This window comes from Peromyscus californicus, unplaced genomic scaffold, assembly GCF_007827085.1.
Source record: "Peromyscus californicus insignis strain IS unplaced genomic scaffold, ASM782708v3 Scaffold_24__1_contigs__length_46423439, whole genome shotgun sequence".
NCBI classification, from domain to species: domain Eukaryota; kingdom Metazoa; phylum Chordata; class Mammalia; order Rodentia; family Cricetidae; genus Peromyscus; species Peromyscus californicus.
The window spans coordinates 32,450,945-32,463,023 of NW_026294535.1; the positions used below are offsets into that span (position 1 = coordinate 32,450,945).

At 37.6% G+C, this 12,079-nt stretch overlaps 1 protein-coding gene across 2 annotated transcripts in view; it reads left to right on the plus strand.

Moving 5' to 3' along the window:
• Window positions 1–12,079, plus strand: part of Zfc3h1 (zinc finger C3H1-type containing) — a 57,674-nt gene that overhangs the window by 22,766 nt on the left and 22,829 nt on the right. For both annotated transcript variants that reach the window (XM_052753388.1, XM_052753389.1), the window contains exons 7-16: window positions 751–848; window positions 2,764–2,973; window positions 3,118–3,282; window positions 4,770–4,907; window positions 5,651–5,772; window positions 6,065–6,214; window positions 9,917–10,091; window positions 10,562–10,693; window positions 11,073–11,615; window positions 11,709–11,818. In XM_052753388.1, the coding sequence (XP_052609348.1) occupies window positions 751–848; window positions 2,764–2,973; window positions 3,118–3,282; window positions 4,770–4,907; window positions 5,651–5,772; window positions 6,065–6,214; window positions 9,917–10,091; window positions 10,562–10,693; window positions 11,073–11,615; window positions 11,709–11,818 (1,843 nt within the window). The remainder of the gene's footprint in view (window positions 1–750; window positions 849–2,763; window positions 2,974–3,117; window positions 3,283–4,769; window positions 4,908–5,650; window positions 5,773–6,064; window positions 6,215–9,916; window positions 10,092–10,561; window positions 10,694–11,072; window positions 11,616–11,708; window positions 11,819–12,079) is intronic.

Here is a 12,079-nt window from a genome sequence, read left to right on the forward strand (position 1 = left end):
GGATAGTGTAGTTAAGATTAACATATTCTCAGATGTAGGCTGTGAATCAACTGTACAAAAGGGAAATGATGTCTCTGTATTGACTTGTGAGACAACTAGGAAAAGAACTCAGTCTAAAATGTGGGAAAAAAAATTCTGTTGGTTGCATATAGTACATAGTCCTCACCCTTAGTTCCATTTCAACTTAAAATCATGTTCTTACTTTCCTTAGCACCATATTAAGGGAGAAATGGAGTCATGGTGTTTCTCTTTTCTCCCCTAGGGCCCTTTGGCAGAATTCAAGATAATTTATTTCATCATTTTGTAAAAATTATAAGGGAAAAAAAGTGCTTTATTCTCTATTGGTACTATTAATTAGGCTTTCCACATCCTAGTGAAGTACAGGGAAGCTTTCTCTCTGTTTTGTTTGAGACTGTGTTTCTCTCTATAGTCCAGCTGGCCTCAGACCAGCATCCTCCTGCCTCAGCCTTCTGAGTCCTGGGATTATAGGCATATGTTACATGCCTAACAAAAGATGAATTTTGAGGAATTAAATTCCATCTTAAAGATAACATTTAACTTTATGATGCAAGAACAATTTTATATAGTTAGAAAAGGATGCATAGAGGTTTAGGATTTTGTCATAAGCTTATAAGGCCTGATTTGCACTCTGCCAAGGTATATGTTTCCTTGAGCCTACCTATACATTTTTTATGTTCCCATTGAAACATTTTATTAAAACTTCCGTTGATTTTTTTCCCTTCTAAACAGCGCCTTCACCAGTACAACCACCATTTTTCTCTGAATGTTCATTGGGGTATTTTTCTTCAGCACCATCTATTTCTTTGCCTCCACCAGCTCAGGTTTCAGTAAGTAAAGAAAATTACTGTGTCTTCTAATTTGTTTTGTAAAACTGGCATGAATTGCTTGCTTTGAAGGGTGCTTAAAAAATCATTATCACTTAGTAGAATTAATAGCAGAAATATGCAGAATTAAGCAGTTGATTAGCTATCCACTTGGTAGATTTTTTTTTTTAAACTACAGCTCATTTTAATTTCATTTTGAATTCAATTCTTTCTTCTCTTTGCTTCTCAAATAATTGCTACTCAGGAAACGTATTCCACAGCAGAGTAAAAGTTGTGGCTGCTGTGGATTTTATTTTATTGGTTTTTGTTTGTTTGTTTTTTGTTTCTTTGCTTTTTTTTTTTTTTAAGGAAGAGTTTCTACATAGCCCTGGGTGTTGTAGAACTCAGTTTATAGGTAAGACTGGCCTCAAACTCACAGAGATCCCCCTGCTCCTGTTTTCTAAGCGCTAGGAAGATTTAAATAGGCTGCTTACTCCTCTTTAGATAACCATAGTTACTTTTAACTTGAAAATCAGACAAAAGAAACATATTATCAATAGAAATTAAATCCTTTTTATTTTCTTTTAAAAATGCATTTAGTGTGTGCGTGCATGTGCACGCGTGCTTATGTGTGCATATACACACACCACACGCGCGCACACATGTGGATGTCAGAGCACAGCTTTGTTTGCTCCTTCCACCACTTGGACTCTGGGGACTGCTTTAACCCATTGGGCCATCTTGCCAGCATTGTCTTCAAGGAACTGTCAATCAGCCTGTGTTTGTTTTGACACAGGGTCTCACTCTGTATCCTTGGCTGGCCTGTAATTCACTATTCATTTAGATGAGAATGGCCTCACAGAGGGCAGCCTGCCTCTGAGCACTGGGTTGAAGGTGCCTGCCATCACTCTGGGCAATATCAGCCCAGTTTTAAAAAAAAAGAAAAAGTGAGGAACCATAAATAAAGGTTCTGCAGTTACTTCTAGATTGCGAGCATCTAGATATCAAACAGTATCTCCTACTAGGTAAGAGAACCTTTCCATTGAAATTTTTCCTGGTAAATGTGTGATATCTTCCAATAGAATTTATTGGAAAGGGAAATTGAAATGATTTCTTTTGAGAACAAGGAATGAATGAGCTAAAATGTGAGGAGAAGTACTGGAAAGTCTTTGAAGCAAAACATCTAAAATAAGGGGTTTATAGGAAATCGAGTTTCCTATATAATCTCTAAGAAGCCATTTTTTTTCACAAGGGTTTTAAGGGATGCTATACAGGTACTCTGGGTTCTTATTCTTATAATCCCTTTGATTTATATTTAATTTTAATGATACTTAAATTTTTTATTACTACATATTTTAATTTGTTAATATTTTAAATTTAGCACTAGGCATGGTAGTACATGCCTTTAATTCCAGTGCTTGTGAGGAGCATGCAGATAGATCTCTTGAGTTGGAGGCCAGTCAGGGCTACATAATGAGACCCTGTCTACAAATACACACCTGCTTTAACTTGATTTTACTTGTAGTGTTGTTTTTAACTTGATTTCATCTGAAGGGAATGACCTTGTCTAATTTGATTCTTAGACCTTCTAGAATTTTAAATGTAGATATGGACAGGAACAGAGGTGTTTATATTTGTATAATTACTATGGAATTCTTAAATGTTTCAAACATTATTTGCAAAAGGAACATTTTCATGCTTGATATTAAATTCTGGGTTAGCTTTGAATTACACTATACATACTATACATACACTACATACATACATACATACATACATACACATACACTAACATCACTATACATAATACTCACATCAGTATGCATAGAAAAATTAAAAATAAGAATATATACCTTTTCTGATTTAATATTGCTTCAGAAATGTTTGAAGTTAATAAAATTTGATTTAATTTTTTTTATTATTTCTTTAACAAACTCAGTCTGTGCCATCTCTGAGCCAGCCTTATGGAGAAGGCTTGTGTGTCTCTCTTGAGCCTCTACCTCCTCCACCACCTTTGCCACCTCTTCCCCCTGAAGATCCAGAGCAGCCTCCAAAACCACCTTTTGCAGATGAGGAAGAGGAGGAAGAAATGCTCCTTCGGGAAGAATTGCTTAAGTCTCTAGCCAATAAAAGAGCTTTTAAGCCAGAGGTAATTTAGTGCCTGACCCTCTAGGTGGTGCTCTTGTACCTACCGGTATGGTGGGTCTACTTTTGTCTGCCTGTATGAGGGTTAAGTAGGCTTTCAGGCAAATTAAGTCTAATGCTGTGGAAATGTTTATCTTTTTCTTATTAGGAAGCATCCAGTAATAGCGACCCACCTTCACCTCCAGTTGTGAACAATTCTCAGCCTTTGTCAAGAAGCAATCTATCAATAGTCAGTATTAATACAGTATCTCAGCCTAGGATACAGAATCCAAAGTTTCACAGAGGACCTCGTCTTCCACGAACTGTGATCTCGGTAAAAACAAGCATAAGACAGTACCGTTCATACAGCTTATGAGGATTTTCTTAAAAAAAAAAAAATATTTTTACTGTCATGTCACTACCGTCTAGCTCATTTATATGCAAAAATAAATTCCTATATAAATACAAGTTAAAAATTATAAAGAAGTTTGAAGTAAGGGCAGCATGTTCACTTGAAGATTAGTAGAATTTGGTAATGGTGTGTTTGAGAATGTATTCTCAGTGTGGTAGATATTTTTTCCTCTGCTCTTAAAGATTATAAATTGGCCCATTTTCAGTCTTTTCTGGTGTTATTTTACCAAATGGATATCTAAAAATTTTTCTCTTTGTACTTTAAAAAATATTTTTTTAGTAGGATTGGGAATTGAACCAAGACCCTCACCCACAACAGGCAAGCACACTGCCACAGAACTATATCCTCAGACTTTTTTTAAATTTGGAAACAAGATCTCACTAAATTGCACAGGGAGGGAAGCCTTGAACTTGATAATCCTGCCTCAGCCTCCAGACTATTAGGAATTGCAGGCCTATGCCACCAGGCCAAGCTGTTTCTCATCTTATTTATAACATGTTTTCACCCAGAGATCATACTATAATGGAAGAATTTATGATCTGAGTCTGGTGATAACCTGCAGTCCCAGCTTGAGTGTGAGGTCTGCCTGTGCTACATAGTATGACTGACCCACAAAACCAGAAACTAGGGATGTGGCTTGGTGATAGAGTGATTTACCTAGTATGTACAAAGCTCTGGGTTCAGACCCCAGCACTAGAGAATAAAGTTGAAATGACAATTTTTAAAATTTTATTTCCTGTTGACTTTAGAGGAAAATAAATAGAGCAAAGTCAAGTTGAAATTTTGCCATTTAAGTAAAGTAACTTTGGTTGGTCACCCTCTATGTGTAGTTATAAAGTCTGCAAAGTGTTATAAATGATTTCTTTTGCCTTTTAAGAGTTAATTTAAATGGGAGTGTCTTTCTTTATAGAAAGACAGAAATTATGAAGGTGATTATAGTAATATCGGGAAAGACAAAAATACAGACTGCTTCTTGTGCTTAGATTATAATCCATATGGGGCTATAATCATAGACTGTAACCAGAAGATGCCACCATATACTATGTAATTTTTGTGTGTTGATATACACAGAATTTAAAAGGCTTGTCCAAAGCTATACACTTAATTGTCACAGAGTAATGAAGAGAATCGAAATGCTTTTCCTGGGGGCTGGGCAATGCTCAGTGGTTAAGAGCACTTGTGCTTCTTTGGGGACGAGAGTTGGGTTTGCAGGACCCATATTAAGTGGCTCAAAACCACCTGTAACTCCAACTCCAGGAAATTGAATGCCCTTTTCTGGCCTCCAAGGCCACCTGCACATACATGTGGCATACACACAGACACATAGACTGACACATACACTAATTATTTTAAAAAATGAAAACACAAATGCTTTTACTACCGTGAATAACAATTACATTGTTTTGCAGCTTCCAAAACATAAATCAGTGGTTGTAACCCTGAACGATTCAGATGACAGTGAGTCTGATGGGGATTCTTCCAAGGCAACCAATAGTGTTTTTGGTGGATTAGAGTCCATGATCAAAGAAGCAAGACGAACTGCTGAGGTATGTGCTGTAATTAATGGTGAAAGCAGTTAAGGCATTGGCACTTATTAAAGTTAATTTTGTTCCTGAAAAATTAGATCTTAGAGTGAAGGCAGTGCTTTGTGGGAAAAGTTTTGTGCCTCTAGTACTTAAATAATGAAGCGTCTGTTGATTACATAGATTTTATGGTTTTGAAAATTCCTCTGTGTTTCTAATTACTCCCTTTTCAAAATAGCAAAATGGGTTCATTTTCTGTGTACAAGGGAGATGTGTTGTTGTCCAGTATTGTGTTATATTAACTAATAAAGTCTATAGTTTAAACCCTTTTAGAGTTTTTTCTGTTCCAGTAGTTGGTCAGATATGATTCAGTTCAATATTTTTAAAGGTTTTGACTGGGCAGATTATGTGATTGAGTTATGTAAGCTAGTTGACAACTAGCTTCTTTCTTTTTCCTTTTTCTTTTTCTTTTTCATTTTTTTTTTTCCTGAGCCAGGGTTTCTCTGTGTAGTTTTGGTGCCTGTCCTGGATATCACTCTGAAGACCAGGCTGGCCTCGAACTCACAGAAATCCTCCTGGCTCTGCCTCCCGAGTGCTGGGATTAAAGGCGTGTGCCACTGCTGCCTGGCAGCCTCTTTATTTTTCAAAAGAAGAGTGAAGATATTAATATATTTCTAAATATATTAGTATATACTGGAGTATAAAATATAAATACCAGTGTAGAATTTTTGAAAGCTGTTCATCTGGTTGACTTAAATACTTTTTAGCAAGCTTCAAAACCCAAAATTCCTCCAAAATCTGAAAAAGAAAATGACCCTCTGCGGACTCCTGAAGCTTTGCCTGAGGAAAAGAAGATTGAATATAGATTGCTGAAGGAAGAGATTGCCAAGTAAGGAAGATTTTATGTAATTCATTTTAGGGGAGATGTTTGCTAAAGTCCCTTTTGTCTGTAAACTATGACTCTAGAATATGAGCAATGGTGATTTTATCCTAGTTAGGGGGTCAGTGTCAGGATTTCCACATGGAGAGGTTGGTTATCATCTGTCAACGTAAATACAGTGAGGAAAACACAGAACTGCACTGTGAGCTCTGCAGGCCAACCTGAGTCTGTCATGTGCATGTATTCTATAAAACAGTGTATTTTAAAGAACTCTGGCCTAATTCATCTCTCTCAAATTTAGCCGTGAGAAGCAGCGGTTGATTAAATCTGATCAGCTGAAGACAAGTTCATCATCCCCAGCGAACTCAGATGTGGAAATGGATGGGATTGGTAGAATAGCAATGGTTACTAAGCAAGTTGCAGATGCAGAAGCAAAGCTTAAAAAACACAAGTGAGTTTCACTCAGTGTCTGATTAAATATGTCATGTATCTTAATGTGCCTAGATTGGAGGGTCTTTGTCTATATTTATATCTGCATATATCGTTATTAACTACTCTAGAATTACGCACGCACGCACATCCACCCACCCACCCATCCATCCACCCACACCCACCCACTGCAGGGGCAGACAGGTTACATTTCCTCCCCACTAGCCTCTTAAAAACTCCATATAGGGATGTGTTGGGTACCTGGACAGGAGCGTAGATGTGTGAGGGGAGGTGTGCTGGATCATGAATTCTTATACATGGTAGAACTATAGCAGTTACTCCTATTGACTGACACATTTATGAAAAGTAATTAATATTTCCATTGGAGATACCAAGACCTTAAAGGAAGGTTGGCAGATTAAAACCTAGCTAAAATTACTTCTGAATTTCCTCATTTTAGAATCTTTTAGAATATCTTCATTGGAAACATGTTTTTATTTTTTAGAAAAAAACACATTCATGTAACTTATATTGTGATATATGTATGTGTGTATTTAAATTTATTTTTGAGGTGTATGTAGCTCTTGGTAGCCTGGAATTTGGTGCGTAGACAAAACTGGTCTCAGATTTCAGGCACTCTAGTGTGAGATTTCTCTAAATTTTTTATGGATGCACTTAGTGCTATGTACTTTCCTCTTAGCACTGCTTTCATAGTGTCCCATAAGTTTGGTTATGTTGTGCATTCATTTTCACTGAATTTTAGGACGTCTTTAATTTCTTTATTTCTTCCTTGACCCAATGGTGATTCAGTTGAGTGCTGTTCAATTTCCATGAGTTTGCAGACTTTCTGTAATTTGTGTTGTTTTTGAATTCTAACTTTAACCCTTGGTGATCTGATAAGATACAGGGAGTTACTCCAATTTTCCTGTATCTGTTGAGATTTGCTTTGTGACCAAGTATGTGGTCAATTTTAAAGAAGGTTCCATGAGGTGCTGAGAAGAAGGTATATTCTTTTGTGTTTGGGTGAAATGTTCTGTAGATATCTGTTAAGTACATTTGAGTCATAATATCTGTTAGTTCCCTCATTTGTCTGTTAAGTTTTGGTCTGGCAGACCCTTTACTCTGAGGTAATGTCTGTCTTTGAAGTTGAGGTGTGTTTCTTGTATGCAGCAGAAGGATGGATCCTGTTTTCGTATCCATTCTGTTAGCCTGTATCTTTTTATGGGTGAATTGAGTCCCTTGATATTAAGGGATATTAATGACCAGTGGTTGTTAGTTCCTGTTATTTTTTCATTTTGCTGCTGGTGGGGGTAGTATGTGTGTGTTCCCTTCTTTGGGATTTCCAGGTGTGCAATTATCTATTGCCTTTGTTTTCGCGGGTGCAGCTAACTTCCTTGGGTTGAGTTTTCTTTCTAGTACTTTCTGTAGGGTTGGATTTGTGGATAGGTATTGTTTAAATCTGGTTTTGTCATGGGATATCTTGTTTTCTCCATCTATGGTGATTGAAAGTTGTGCTGGGTGTAACAGTCTGGACTGGCATCATGGTCTCTTAGTGTCTAGGACCTTCTGACTTTCAGAGTCTCCATTGAGAAGTTGGGTGTAATTCTGATAGGTCTGCCTTTATGTTACTTGGCCTTTTTCCTTTGCAGCTCTTAATATTCTTTCTTTATTCTATATGTTTAGTGGTTTGATTATTATGTGGTAACAGGACTTTTTTGGGGGGGGTGTCTAGTCTATTTGGTGTTCTGTAAGCTTCATAAGTCTTCATAGGCATGTCCTTTAGATTGGGAAAGCTTTCTTCTATGATTTTGTTGAATATATTTTCTGTGCCTTTGAGCTGGAATTCATCTCCTTCTTCTATACCTATTATTTTTTTTTTTTTTTTTTTTTTTTTTTTTTTTTTTTGGTTTTCGAGACAGGGTTTCTCTGTGTAGCTTTGCGCCTTTCCTGGTACTCGCTTTGGAGACCAGGCTGGCCTCGAACTCACAGACATCCGCCTGCCTCTGCCTCCCGAGTGCTGGGATTAAAGGCGTGCGCCACCACCGCCCGGCTTATACCTATTATTTTTAGGTTTGGTGTTTTCATGGTGCCCCAGATTTCCTGGATGTTCTGTGTTTGAATTTGTTGGATTTGATATTTTCTTTGACCAATGAATCTGTTTCCTCTATCATATCTTTAACGCCTGAGATTCCCTCTTCCATCTCTTGTATTCTGTTGGTTATGCTTGCATTTGTAGTTCCTGTTTATTTATCCAGATTTTCCATTACCAGAATTCCCTCGGTTTGTGTTTTCTTTGTTGCTTCTATTTCAATTTTCAAGTCTTGAACTGTTTCCTTCACCTGTTTGATTGTTTTTTTCTTGACTTTCTTTAAGGGATTTATTGATTTCTTCCAATTTTTTGTTTTGTCTTTTCCTCTGTTTCTTTTAGGGGATTTTTTTCATTTCCTCTTTAAGGGCCTCTATCATCTTCATAAAGTTATTTTTAAAGTCGTTTTCTTCTGCATCATCTGCGTTGGGATGTTCAGGTTTTGCTCTTGTAGAACCATTAGGTTCTGGTGGTGTCATATTGCTCTTTATATTGTTGAATGTGTTCTTACACTGCCATTTACCCATCTGGGTTTGGGATAATTATAGGTACTGGTGTTGATTCTTGTGATGTCTTTCTTGGATGGGTCTTTTGTTCCTCTATTGTCTGTTTCCTTTGTTGTCTTATGGCCTGAATTGCCAAGGGTTCTGGTGATTGGCTGGTTGTCAGGTCGAGTAGGGTTGTCTCAGCTGAGGTTTGTGGGGGTTTGGGTGCCTAGATCCAGCATACTGTCCAGTTCTTCTGGCTGGTGTGGGCTTTACTTATGCCTATGGGGTCTGTTCTTCCAACGGGTGTGGGTTTTGCCTGTGCCTCTTCTTCCATCTAGTGTGGGTGGCACTTGTCTGTGATGTTGCTGGAGAGGGCTGTTCATGCAGAGATGCTGGGGCAGATGGGATTGGGCAGCAGAGTGGGTCTTTTCTTCCAACTGGTGTAGGTGGAACTTGTACCTCTAGAGGCTGCTGATGTTGCGGTAGATCCGGTTGTCTAGGGCGGGAGGAGAGTTCCATGGGTTTGGGCAGCAGAGTGGGTCTTGTGGGTTTCGGAGTCCAGTGAGTAGCAGCAGTGGTGGAGCGCCTGCCTGCAGGGCTCTTACGTGCTGGCCGACTGCTGGGACTGCGCCCAGGGACTTTTTACAGACAAGCTTTTAAGTGTTTGTCTGTGGGTCATTAAGGAAAAGGAAGGAGTAGGTGTTCATAGCCTCATTTCTAACATTTCTGATCCTGGTATTCTTTTTGTGAATCATGAAAGTGAATGTAATTGTGATTTTCTTTTTTTTTTTTTTTTTTTTAAACAAAACAGGAGCAATGCAAGGCAGTATGAGGTCTTACATACAGAACATGTTCTGTTTTCCTTCTGGACAGTATAATTAGATACTAAGTATTCTGAGCACAGTATATTCTGAAAGTGTTTATAAGTGTATTTGGTGTTGGTATTTGTCTTGTGCTAAACTATATTTCATAACATGTAAGGTACATCTTCAGTTTATGGACAGAATTGTCTCTTTCAAATTCTAATTTGCATGTAAGATTAAAAATTCTTTGAATACATTATTATATTATTACTTTGAAATTTCTCTGTTTTGATGGTGTCAAACTGCTAGTTTAGGAAACAATAAGAATTTTGTTATTTACCACTCAGGATTCTCTTGATCAAAGATGAATCAGTTTTAAAGAATCTAGTACTGCAAGAAGCCAAGAAGAAAGAGTCTGTTCGAAATGCCGAAGCAAAAATTACAAAACTTACAGAGCAGCTTCAAGCAGCTGAAAAAATCCTCAGTGTTAACAGGATGTTCTTGAAGAAGCTCCAAGAACAAGTAATGCTCTTTGTAAACAATTAATACTGCAGTCTTTTGACTACTGCGTTTTAAAAAAAGAATTGTATTTGTATTCCTATGTATGTGTCTGGTGTCTGCCACATGTGTGCTGTTGTTCACCAGAGTCAGGTGGTATCCCCTGGAACGACTCTACTTGGGTGCTGGAGCTGAGCTCCAGTCCTCTGGGCAAGCAGTTAACTGCGGAGCCATCTCTTCAGCCCCCAAATTGCATATTTTGTAGGCAGTGTGTGTGTGTGTGTGTGTGTGTGTGTGTGTGTGTGTGTGTGTGTGTGTGTTCCCTCTAAGGCAAAGGAGGAAAAATTTGAACTTACACCATCAACATATATGTAACCTGTGGTCTCTTATTGAGACATATTGTTAAGGTATTTTTACTTTGAGAATGCCTCTAAAGCTATTGCGTTTGAGAGGATATTTCCTAGGAGTTTCATTTACATGTTTTCTATTTTCAGATTCACAGAGTTCAACAGCGTGTTACCATTAAGAAAGCTTTGACTCTGAAGTACGGAGAAGAGCTTGCTCGGGCAAAGGCAGTGGCCAGTAAAGAGCTAGGGAAACGCAAGCTGGAACAAGATCGCCTTGGAGTAAGTTGCTTGGAGGAATATTTTTGGAGGAAAGTAGTTTTTTTTGTTTTTAATGGTACTTCTAAACTAAGAGATGCAAAAAGTAACTCCAACTTTGCTGTAAATTCAGAGAACAGATTATATTAAGAGTCTATAAAATCTAGAGTATATTTTAATGATACCTACATTTTTGGATGCTTTTAAAATTTATTTTGCATTGGCTTTAGTTTTTGTTAGTCATAGATTAACTAGCAAATGTATGCTGACTTGTTAAATAGTTTGGTTCTCCTTGTCAGTTTGGTTTTGTGATGTTGGTATTATATTCCAGTGATAGAATTATCTTGTGGGGAATTGTATATGATTGCATAAAGTGCTATAAAATATTTACTTTCTCCCCCAGCCAAACAAAGTGATGAGACTGGATAATTCTCCAATATCAAGTCCAAGAAAGCATTCAGCAGAATTAATTGCTATGGAAAAAAGACGATTACAAAAGCTAGAATATGAATACGCCTTGAAAATTCAAAAGTTAAAAGAAGCCCGAGCCCTCAAAGCAAAGGAACAACAAAATCTTGTTCCCGTTGTAGAAGAGGAACCTGAGTTTTCTTTACCTCAGCCCTCACTTCACGATCTGACACAAGATAAATTGACCTTGGACACAGAAGAAAATGATGTCGATGATGAAGTTTCATCAGGTTCCAGCAGAGAACGGAGAAGATCCTTCCTGGATTCTAATGCTTTCACTAAGCCCAACCTTAAGCACACAGACACCCCTAACAAAGAGTGCGTAAACAAACTCAGTAAAAGTACTGTAGAAAAGCCAGAACTGTTTCTAGGGTTAAAAATCGGTGAATTACAAAAATTGTATTCCAAAGCTGACAGCTTAAAACAGCTGATTTTAAAAACGACCACAGGCATTACAGAAAAGATTTTGCACGGTCAGGTCAGTGGCATTTCCTAGTCTCTATAAAGTCTAGAGTTTACCTGGTGCCTCACTTGTCTTGTGGAGTTACTGTGATTTTGGTTGTTTTTGCAGGAGATTGCTGTGGATGTGGATTTTGTTACAGCTCAGAGTAAAACAACGGAAGTGAAGCCATGCCCCTTTAGGCCCTACCAGAGCCCTCTTCTAGTCTTTAAATCCTACAGGTATAAAAGATAGTTAATCATTTGAGTTTCAGGGCTCCCCTGTCTCCTAATGCTTTATGTTGAATATGTGTTAATATAGATAGAAAGAAGCATTTGAATTACAGTCACCTGGAAAACAAACCTTTCAAGGGAGGCAAAAATGTGTATTGCTGTTCTCAGATCATGCCAGAAAGTGCAGTTCAGCGTGTTCTTTGGGTTCAAATTCTGTTAAGTATTTTAGGACTAAAGTTTTGTGAAATTTTTAATTTTTTCATTTATATA